This window comes from Rhea americana, unplaced genomic scaffold, assembly GCF_003343005.1.
Source record: "Rhea americana isolate MKP2758 unplaced genomic scaffold, rheAme1 scaffold_502, whole genome shotgun sequence".
Lineage (NCBI taxonomy): Eukaryota > Metazoa > Chordata > Aves > Rheiformes > Rheidae > Rhea > Rhea americana.
In genome coordinates this window covers 195051-205220 of record NW_028186649.1, presented here as the reverse complement: position 1 = coordinate 205220, position 10170 = coordinate 195051, and the positions used below count along the sequence as shown (strand labels likewise).

Here is a 10170-nt window from a genome sequence, read left to right as displayed (position 1 = left end):
CTGCAGCTGCAAAGACGCCCTTCGTTCCCCTCGCTCCGCGACGACGCTCTGCGGACGGCGCTCCGCGGCTCGCGGCCGAGCGCGGCGCCGGATGGTTTCTCCAGCCCCGCGGTGGACACGGGCGCTGCTCGGTTGCTTTCAGATTCCGGCTTTTCTTTTCTTTTTTTCCGCTCCCCACGTTGGGTTTTTTTGCAACGATTCCTAGGAGGAAAGGAAAGGAAAGAAACCAACGAGGACTTCCTCGCGGAGCGGGAGGAGAAAGACGATGTAGATTATTTTGTATTTCTTGCATCATTGTATAAAGCGCAGAGGACGGGAGTGCAATACGGAAAGTCCCACGGCTCCGAGAGGAGGGAAGCCAGAGCGCGCCCCGGCACGGCCAGGGCGGGAATGCTGTACGTTAATGTGAATGTAAATAGTGTCTGCAGAGGTCCAAAAATAATAATAATAATAATGATAGTGATAATAATAAGAGACATTTGCCAAATAAAAGATGATGAGAAACTACTGGAGGATGTGACGTTTAGGAGCTAGGATTAACCGAAAAGAAGCAGAATTCGTGTGCTCGCTAGGAGCTTTAGTTTCCGGATTTGCAAAACCATCCTGTGTGTTTGCTTTAGAGAAGAAAGAAGGGTTTGGGGTCGTGTGGTGGCTTCGCCAGGCACGAGTCACCGAGAGGCCTGGCCGCGGGTGCTGCGTTCGAATCTCCCTCCTGGTGTGCCCCTCTGCTGTGGGGCTGTGCCGTGCCGTGCCGTGCCGTGCCATGCCATGCCATGCCATGCTGCACCGCGTCGTGTCACGCTGTGCTACACCATGCTGCACCGTGCCATGTCATGCTGTGCCGTGCCATGCCATGCTGCAGCATGCCATGTCACACTGTGCCRTGCCGTGCCGTGCCAYGCCAGGCTGCACCATGCTATGTCATGCTGTGCCATGCCATGTCATGCCGCGCTGTGCTATATCATGCTGTGCCATGCCGTGCTGTGCCATGTCATGCTGCACCGAGCCGTGCCATGCTGCACCATGCCATGTCATGTTGTGCCATGCCACGCCACGCCACGCCATGCCATGCGGTGCTGCACCTTGCCGTGTCACGTTGTTGCCACGCCATGGCGTGCCGCACTGCACTGTGCTGTGCCATGTCACGCTGTGCTGTGCCATGCTGCACCGTGCTAGTCCATGTCACGCTGTGCCCTGCTGCGCCGTGCCGTGCCGTGCCTGGGGCTCAGAGCACGTTGCAGCAGGGCCCGGTACGTGGGGCACCTCCGAGGCGGTGGTATTGGTGTGCTGCCCCAGCCCTGAGCCTCGCTGCTGGGGCTGGGGGCAGCCSGGTGCTGCTCCAGCCAGCGGCACGGTGGCCCCAGCCAGGTTTGCTGTGGCTCTGGCTCAGATCGGGCACGGGCGATGGCCAGGTTGGGCACAGGCGCGTTTGCCTGTTCAGCTGTTCGGGGTGGAGTGGCGGCGTGAGGGTCCCCGGGCATCCCCCTCGCTGCAGCGGGATGCCGAAGGGGACCCGGGCGTCCCCGCGCCTTGCACCTCCCCGGCGCGGGTGCCACGCTTCCCGCACCGCGGGAACTGCGAGGTCTGCAGCCGGGCCCGGCAGCAGCCTGCCACGTGCCGTCGTGCCAAGGCCGGGGGGCAAAACCGCATCAGCCACGTCACTCCCGTGCCGGTGCCGCTGGGAGCGCCCGCGGAGCTGCGTGGGGATCCGGCAGGCCCCTCCGAGCGCCGGTGACAAACGCCCTCGCCAAAGGGTCCGGCTGCAGCCTGAGGTCCAAGAGCAGGGCTGCGTGCACCCCAAGACGTCGGGGCAGGGCTGCGCGCGCCTGCGACTTCCCCCCTGCCCGGGGCACGGCTGCACGCAGCCCCGAGCCCTCGGGACGAGGCTGCCCGAGAGCTCGCGCATCCCCGGGGCAGGGCTGCCCGYGCCCGAGATCTTGGCCATCCCCAGGGCAGGTTTCTGGGCAGCTCCGAGCGGCGCCGGGAGCCCGGGGCGAAAGCGGCCGGTGCGGCTGGAGCTGTCGCTGGGGCTCGTCTCCATGCGGGTGCAGGCGGCGGCGCGGGGCGCGCGCGGCCCCTTCACCCCCTCCGCGGCCCCGTCCCGCCGGGGCCGGGAGCTGGGCCGGGGGCCCCTCGAGTGACTGTTCACTTTATTTATGGTGTGGCATATGTAATATTGTCTATTTTTCTTACGTTTCCTGAGAAGAGGTAATATATAAGAGTATTGCAGATGCGCCTGCTGCGGGGCCGCCTGCTCTTCTTGGTGTCTGTTCCTTTTCCTCCGCTCCCTGCCAAGCGTGTCCGTGCGCCGGCGCGCCGCCCGCTCCGCRCCGGGCCCTGCCTCTCTACCTCCGCCTCGCCGGGAAACCGCAGACGAGAGCACTTACACGCAGATTCTGCTCTTGTTTCACTTCCTTTCTGTTTTGCTGCTTTTTTTTCCTTCTTTTTTTTTTTTTTTAATAAGAATAATAAAAATACCCTACAGAACCTTGCATTGAAACCAAAAGCTGAGGGAGGGAGGGGACAGGCGGTGTGGCGCCAGCAGACGGCCAAACCAGCTAGACAGCTTTAAAGTGTAATATTTCCAAAAAAAAAAATAGTGAAGAGGGGAGGACAGCGGCTGCGCTGGAGCCGCGGGAGCCGGCCCGGCAGGGTGGCTCTGGCGGAGGGGCCAGGGCCGGGCGCGGGGACGTGGCGGTGCCGGGAGCGCGGGGCCGGAGGAGGCGGCCGGAGAAGGGAGGCTCTCAGCGGGCTCCTCTGCTCCTTCCTCGCATTCCCAAACCGAATCCCAGCTGAAACCAAAGTGCCCCGGGCTCCCCCGCGCCGCCCCGGGGGAAACGCTGCGGAGGCGTCCTCCCCCGGCGCCGAGCCTCGCCGGGGCTCCGCTCCGTCCCGGCCGGGCACCCGCGTCCCCGCCACCCTCCGCGCCCTCCTCCGGCTCGTGGCATCCCCGGAGCGGGGGCCGGGGCACCCACCCTTCTCCTCCGGGATCTCCCGGCTGCCCCGGCCCCGCGCTCGGGTGCCCCAGCTCYGGGGGCGGGAGGAGCCCGGCACCCGCGGGCATCGGCTGGGCTCGGCGCGGGGCCCCGGGGAGCTCCCGGCGGGCGGCCGGCCCAGAGAGGTGACGTGATAGGACTTTCCTTCGGCATGCTGTCCCCCCCTTGCTGTTCCCTGCTTTCTCTAAGTGTACTGTATGTTTGACCTGTGGAAGATGTAAACTTTATGATTCAGGTTATGTCTGTTCTTAACTCTGTATCTGTGTAATAAAGACAATTTAATATCAACCAGAGGGCTCTGCTTGTGCTGGGCCCCTCGCTCCCTGTGCCCGCACCCGCCGCGGTGTCTGTGTACCMTGGGGTTGGTGGCTCCCCCCACCCTGGGCCCTGGGAGGGGGTGTTCAYGGCGGGTGGCACTGGTGCCTGCGTTCGGTTCACCCCCAGGATCCCCGGTCCTGCAACCTGTTTCCAAAGGGACTTCTCCTCCCTGCTATGTTGCACCCCACCTCAGGGTCTCCTGTTGTTCGGGGGGTCCACAGTGCCCAGGGCGGGGGCAGCAGGATACAGTCCTCTGGAGCGAGTTGCAGCCCACCAGCATCACTGCAGTGCCCCACTCAGAGAAACAGCTGCGATGCCCCCCCAAGCCTGGCCACCACCGGCGGTGGCTGCACCAGGGATCCCGAGGCCCACAGGAGCCGCGTTCGCCCTGCCTGGCCCAGATGYGCACCAGCGTCCGCGGCCGGGGCGCCGCGGGGCCTCGAACCCGCGACCCCGGGGACGCGGCCGGGAGCGGGGCAGCGACGCCCCCGCCCTGCCGCCAGTGGGCGGGGCCTCGCGGCGCGCCGGGCTCTGATTGGCTGCCGACGTGTGATAAGCGGCGCGCCGGCGGGAGAAGCGCACGTGGCAGTGGTCGGTCTGCACGTGGTGCCGCCCCGCTGCTCCCGCTGGCTCCGCGCAGCATGTTCGGGGCCCGGGCGAGGTAGGGCCGGGGCCCGGCTCGACGGGTGGTGGTGATGGCGGCATAAGGCAGGTCCTGGGTTGGAGGGCTTTGTGGTGGTGGTGGTGAGTGCCACTGGGATTGAAGCTGGCTCAAGAGGAGGCACTGGGGTTCCAGGCTCCTGGCTGGAGCAGGGTCAGCTTCCCTCTCAGGAGGAGGGTTTGTCCCTCTGGCAGCCCAGGCCAGGAGCTGAAGCCTGGAAGAGAATAGGTCCCCCTGTCATGGGGTGAAGCAGGACTCCCTGCTGCTCTCCCCTCCTTACAGCCTGAGAGCTCTTCTCCTGGGTCACATTTTGCCTCCTTTTCCTTGACATCAGTGAGGTTACAGTGCTTGGGCCTGGCTTYCCAGTCCATTCTGTAGCCTCCCATGCTGGGAAGTGGCTCAGTATGTGTGAACTAGAGAGCCTGCCTTAGGTCAGGCACCTGCAGTCCTGGRGTCTTGCTGCAAGCCAGCCTGCATCTCTGTGAGGGATCTGCTTGGGGGTGGCTGTTCTTCTGTCTGGAGGAAGTGCCCTTAAAGTGTTTGCCTGGCTGGTATTCCTCTTTAGACTCTGCATTAAATTACTATTTGCTTATCACTGCTATTCCTACCCAGCCCTCTCTTCCTGGACACTTCTGGGATCTGGTGGCAGGACCCACCATCCTTGGCAGCAGTGGAGGAGTCCTGGGATGTGACAGAGATGGCAGCTCTGCAGAAGGCTGCAGCAGAAGACTTGGGCCTGAACCACCTGGAGGGGGACAGTGCAGAAGAGCTGGATGTGCAGGACCCAGTGAGTGTTTGGCTAAATGTGGAGTCGATTTTCCTTGTTTTTCTAAGAAAATGGAAGACTTTCTATGCCTCTGTTGAACCACTCTCCAAAGTTAAGAATAAGAGTTATCTTGGGCCTCCTGTTGTTAAAATCCTTAAGCTGAGCAGCTGAAATTGTGTTGTCACTCTCCTGCTGCTGAGCTTTCCCCACTGAGCTGTTTGTCTGCCTGAGCTTARGTAAATGGCTCCTGTTCATCACCAGTTTAAATCTCTGATTCCATCTGGCAGTTCCAGTGCTGTGGAGGCACCCCTGCTCTAGCAAATGCTGTTTYGCAGGTAAACACAATAAAGGAAGTGTTTTTTCTTTTTTTTTTTCCTCTCTCTCTAATGGAACTAGGAGCTGAACTTGCCTTTCATGAGGCAGGCTGTTGTCCCCAACACCCGCCCCACCCTTGTCCACCAACCTGGGCGCAAACCACTGGTGAAGCGGCACATTGCGCAGTGCTGTAGCATTGCAGTCTAGGGTGGGGAGTGTGGTGAAGGTGTCCCTGTTTCGTATGCTGCTCTCACAAGTCTTGATTTGTGTTTCAGGAGTTGGAGGCCATCAAAGCCAGAGTGCGGGAGATGGAGAAAGAGGATGAGAGGCTGAAGGAGTTACAGCTGGAAGCTGAGAGCCGCTTCATCATGAGCTCAGAGGCAGGTATGGGCTGTTTGTGGCTGCTGCTGTCCCCACCAGGAACACCTCTGAGGCACAGGGTGTCTATCAGAACTGCAGCGTGCAGCTCTGTCTCTCTTGGCAGTCTCTGGTGTCCTGTCAGCTGTGGGCTGGATGTGTAGGAAGAGTCAGGGCCTGAGCAGGACATGATGCTGAGGCAGGTTGTATTAATTCTTGCCTTCCACCTCTACAGGCCAAAGCTTGGTCAATGAGTTGGCAGCATCAGTTGCCCTGTGTCATTTTTCATGGTGGGAGACGAGCCAAGGGGATGGAGCATGAGGCTGATGTAGGGGCATGTGGGAATGCTCAAACCTGAACGGGAGCCTGGACAAGGGGAGCTTGCTGTGCACTGGGACCGAGAGAGCAGGGAGCTCCTTGGTGGTGGCTGGGCGGAGAGCGGGGCTGCACAGGCAGCCATGCTCCCTCTGCGAGAGGGCTCCTGCGTCTCCACGCAGTGCTTCAGGGCAGACCTTGTCTCTGCAGGTCTGTTCCCAAAGACGGCRGAGGAGAAAATGGAGGTTGATCAGCGATCCATCTACGTGGGCAATGTAAGTGCCACATACGCTGTTCTGAGCCCCTGGAGCAGTGCTCACCAGCAGCTCTTTGCTTGGGTGGATGTTTGCCTGGGCTGGCTGGCTGGTCCCRTCCTGTGTGCTTTGCCACTTCCCCRGTCAATACTGGGAATATGGTTTGAGTCTTACAGCTCAGTTTCTGCCTCAGCCACTTGCAAAATCTGTTGTGTCAGCTACCCAAAATACCCCTGTGGGAGGGTGTCTCCTGGACTTGAGTTTCCAGACCAGGTGATTTGGGTGATGCTTCTGCTTCCCTGGGTAACAACCTGCGTTGTGCTGACATTCTGGGGGGCATAAGTGATGCAGAGCCTTGGTGATTCTCAGCCTTGGAAGAGTCCCCTCTGGGTGAGTCCCTGTTGATCCTAGCTTGCTCCTGAGCCTCGGGAGACAGCGAGGGTGGGGCTGTGAGTGTGTTAGCTAAGGGTTAGCTGGGCCCTGGTCTCGGCCATCTGGGTGGAGGCCCTTTCCTTGCGGGTAGTTGTCACCTAGCAGCACAAATCTGGGTGTAGCGGTGACACCGGTGTACTAGTGAGGATTTCCCTGCTGTCGGGGGAARGGGACAGCTTGTTCGTGAGCAGTGCGGCTTTGGGACTCCCCTTGTGCTGAAGAGCTGAGCTGGGGAGGCTGGAGGAGGCTCTCGGTGGTGCTTGAGGGGCCAGGACTGTTGTTGCAGGTGGACTATGGTGGGACTGCGGAGGAGCTGGAGTCTCACTTCAACAGCTGTGGGCAGATCAACCGGGTGACCATCCTCTGTGACAAGTTCTCGGGACACCCCAAAGGGTCAGTGTTGTGTGTGGGCCTGGGGTTGGGGTGGGCTGCCAGAGGGCACTGCCCTGGGCCAGACCTCGTGCTCCCCAGCTCTGGGAGCGGGCGTGTGTCCTGCCTTGCTCGGGGCTGTGATTTGAGGTTGTGCCTCTCAGTGCAGTTGCTCTGCAAACAGCRCTGCTGGCCTCAGTGGAGGAGGTGGCTTCCTTCAAAGCTGCCAGCTCCAAGCCTGCAGCCCTTGATCTGGGACACAGCTGAAGCTCAGCTGGAAATCTCCAGTGCAGAGAAGGGGTTTGTGCTCTGAACTCTGCAGTGGGTTAGTGGGGTCAGTGTAAGCCCTGGCATAAGGCTGATGCCAAGCTACAAGCAGCCCTCAGTTTGAAAGCTCCTATGTGATTTGTAGGTCCTATAGAAAGAGAACTGCTGCTCTGAGTTCCTAGAAAGCAGCACATCATGGCCTGCAGCTGTGTGCAGAGAAGGCAGGGRTTTGTGCTGTCTGCACCTGAGTTCTGGTGTGGGCTGGGGGCCTGGTGTGCTCTAGGAGGCACTTGAGTCCTGTGCCCCTCAACCTGGAGGGAGATCCCCAGCTAAAAGCTAACATGGTAGTTCATTTTTTGGTGTTGTGTGGAGGGAAAGAGCTTGACCTCCTTCCAGGCCAGGCAAAAAAGTGCTCTGGAGTGTATTAARCCATAGCCACTGCCCTCAGGGGAGAAGGGAGCTCTCCAGGCTGCTGCAGCTGGTGTTGTGTGTGCTCCCTCCCCACCTTAGCCCTAAAACCAGAGCTCTTCTGTAAGCGTGGGACTGATCCTGTGTGCCCTGGCTGCTCTGTCCCTCTCCTTTGCTGTTTCCCTGTGTGCTACATTTGCTGAGTCGCTCAGCACCGTTCCATGGTGAAGAGCAGTCCAGCACCAGGACTGTAAGCGGGCTCTGGTCCTGCTGGAGCAGCTTTGCTGATGGGAATCCWCCTGAGCCATCTCCTGTGCCTGCTGTGAGCTGGACCAGCTGGCTTTGCAGGAGGCCTGTGGCTTCTCAGGACACAAGTGGATGGGGAGAGCTGGGAATGGGGTTGGTGGCAGTCACTCTGCTGGAGGCCCAGCCACCCTGTGGAGGAAAGGACCTGTCGGGCGGCTCGGCAGCGGGGCATCCCCACGGCAGCGCTCACCCCTCTCCCCTTGCAGGTAYGCCTACATCGAGTTTGAGCAGAAGAGCTCCGTGAAGGCGGCGGTGGAGCTGGATGAGAGCATGTTCAGAGGTCGTGTCATTAAGGTAGGAGCTGATGAAGCCCCAGGATGGTGCCTCCATGTCTCCCAGCCCTGGTGGCGCAGGTGGCCGTGCTGGCCCCTGGGGCTGGCAGCGACGGTGCGTCTGAGCTGGTCCTGCCTTCCAGGTGCTGCCCAAGAGAACCAACATGCCGGGCATCAGCAGCACCGACCGCGGGGGCTACCGGGGCCGCTTCCACGCCCGGGGAGGGCTCTCCCAGTGGGGAAGCTATTACGGAGGGCAGCGCTCACGGGTGCGAGGGAGGATGTACAGGTGAGCAGCAGCGGAGCCAGCCCAAGTGGACCCGGGGTGAGGTGTCTCTCTGCATGTTTTGGCCAAGCAGGCTCAAGCGGGACGTCTCCAGCATGCTGGGGATAACTGCCCTGGCCTGTGCTGTGCAGGGCTCTGCAACCTCCTGCTCTGGCAGGGGGAGGAGGCAGGAGACCCTGGCAGGAATCTCCTCCTGGAGGCCTGTGCTAGAAATGTCTCCTGCTGTCTTGTGCTGTTAGTGTCACCCGCTGCAGGAGCCTGGTGGTTGGGTCCAGCTGGGCTCACAGGCCCCTCGCGGGCTTGTGGGCAGCCAAAATTGGAAAGGACAGAAGTGAGCAGCCAGTGTCCGTGTGGCAGATGTGTGCCTGGGGCACGTGGCACCTGTGAGAGCCCRTCTGTGCTGCTGCCCACCACCCCTCCTGTCCCCAGGTGGGCCTGGAGCTGTTCTCCAGCACACCTCCACTGCTTGTGCCCTTGTGGCATCTGTGAGCTTGCTGCAGATTAGTGTCACTGGTGCCCTGGCCTCTGGGGGGCTGTGGGAGGAGATCTGGGGGCAGCAGAAGCACCTGGGAATTGGCTGCTGTCCTGCTGCGCTTGCCCTGCAGGGAGAGGGAGGGTGGCGGATGGGGATTGCGCTCCCAGCCCCACCGGTGGTTGGGGTCCCGGAGCCTTGCCTCGCGATCGTGCAGCTCAGCTCGGGAGCAGAGCTGCCCTGCTCCTCTGCCCGGAGATGGACCTGGACGTGCTCCAGGCTCCTGTGGTCCCACGGGGTGCACGGGCCAGGCTGGGTTTGGTCTGGGTTGGCTGGGGCAGAAAGGGGAGGCCAACCTCAGAGGAGCAGGTAGCTGTGCTTCTTGGCAGTACCTGACCACTGCYGTGGCGGGCTGAGATACGGTCCTGTGCTTTAGGACACTTTTTGTTCTTGTCTAGGGGTCGGGCAAGACTGTGGCCTTGGTATTTTCCGTATTAAAAGGAGGATTGGACTACCCTGGTGGTGCCAACAGGACTGAAATGAAGAGATTGGAGAGATTAAAAAAAAAAAAAAAAGCCTGCCCAAGCCAAAAAAAGATTAATTTTAAAATACCATCTGCCTGGCCGTGAGGATTACTCATGAGGCAATCATGTGCTGTGCAGCTGGAGTGCTGAGCTGTTAAAGGGAGACGATCTGTTCTACCTGCACTTGAGCCAGATCCCTGCTGCCTCCCGGGACGGGGGAGGGAGGGGGCACCTTAGACTTGCTTGGAGATTGCATTTTTTTTTTTAACTGAAAACAGTCTCATTCCTGCCAGAGAGAGCACCCTGAGAAGGGAAGAGCTTTCCCAGACCATCAGTTTGATCCCCCTCCCACAGAGAAGGGATATATCTGAGGGTTTGGCCTTTTGGTGTCAGAAATGCCCCCTGCCCTGCAGCGAAGGAGGTCCAGCTGGCCCTGTCCTGCTGCTCAGCCTGCAAGCATGCTCTGCCAGCTGGTTCTGCAGGATCTGGATGCTGACTTCTCGTGCCTGTAAGATCCTAAAGACCTTTCCAAAGACTGTTTTCTTCCCTCAAAGCAATGGAGAAAGTCTGGGGATGCAGCTGTAGATCTGGCTTCTGGTGAGGTTTTTCCTTCATGGTAAAGGCTTCCTTGGTGCTGTGTATTTCTGACCTTGGAAAGACGATTGAGTGAGACTTCTGGATCTATTTTTTAGCTTGATGCTGTTGTTTCACATCTAAGATCTCAGAGGGAAAAATCAAGCCTTGCTGCTTCTCTGGAAGCCTCTATCCATCTGCCATGGTTACCCAAGACTTGGTTGTCAGCAACCCCTTTCCCCTGCTCCCCAGCTTCTATCAGGAAGTGAAGTTACCAGG

The 10170-nt window shown here is 60.1% G+C and overlaps 1 protein-coding gene across 1 annotated transcript; it reads left to right on the top strand.

Annotated features, from left to right (window-relative positions):
• The first annotated feature begins 3955 nt into the window (after window positions 1-3955).
• PABPN1L (PABPN1 like, cytoplasmic) lies at window positions 3956-9342 on the top strand. The gene is made up of 8 exons (XM_085317762.1): window positions 3956-3975; window positions 4588-4762; window positions 5332-5440; window positions 5939-6003; window positions 6701-6807; window positions 7971-8058; window positions 8180-8325; window positions 9253-9342. The coding sequence occupies exons 1-8, from the start codon at window positions 3956-3958 to the stop codon at window positions 9290-9292; spliced, it is 750 nt and encodes a 249-aa protein (XP_085173888.1). The 3' UTR covers window positions 9293-9342.
• Window positions 9343-10170: the final 828 nt, after the last annotated feature.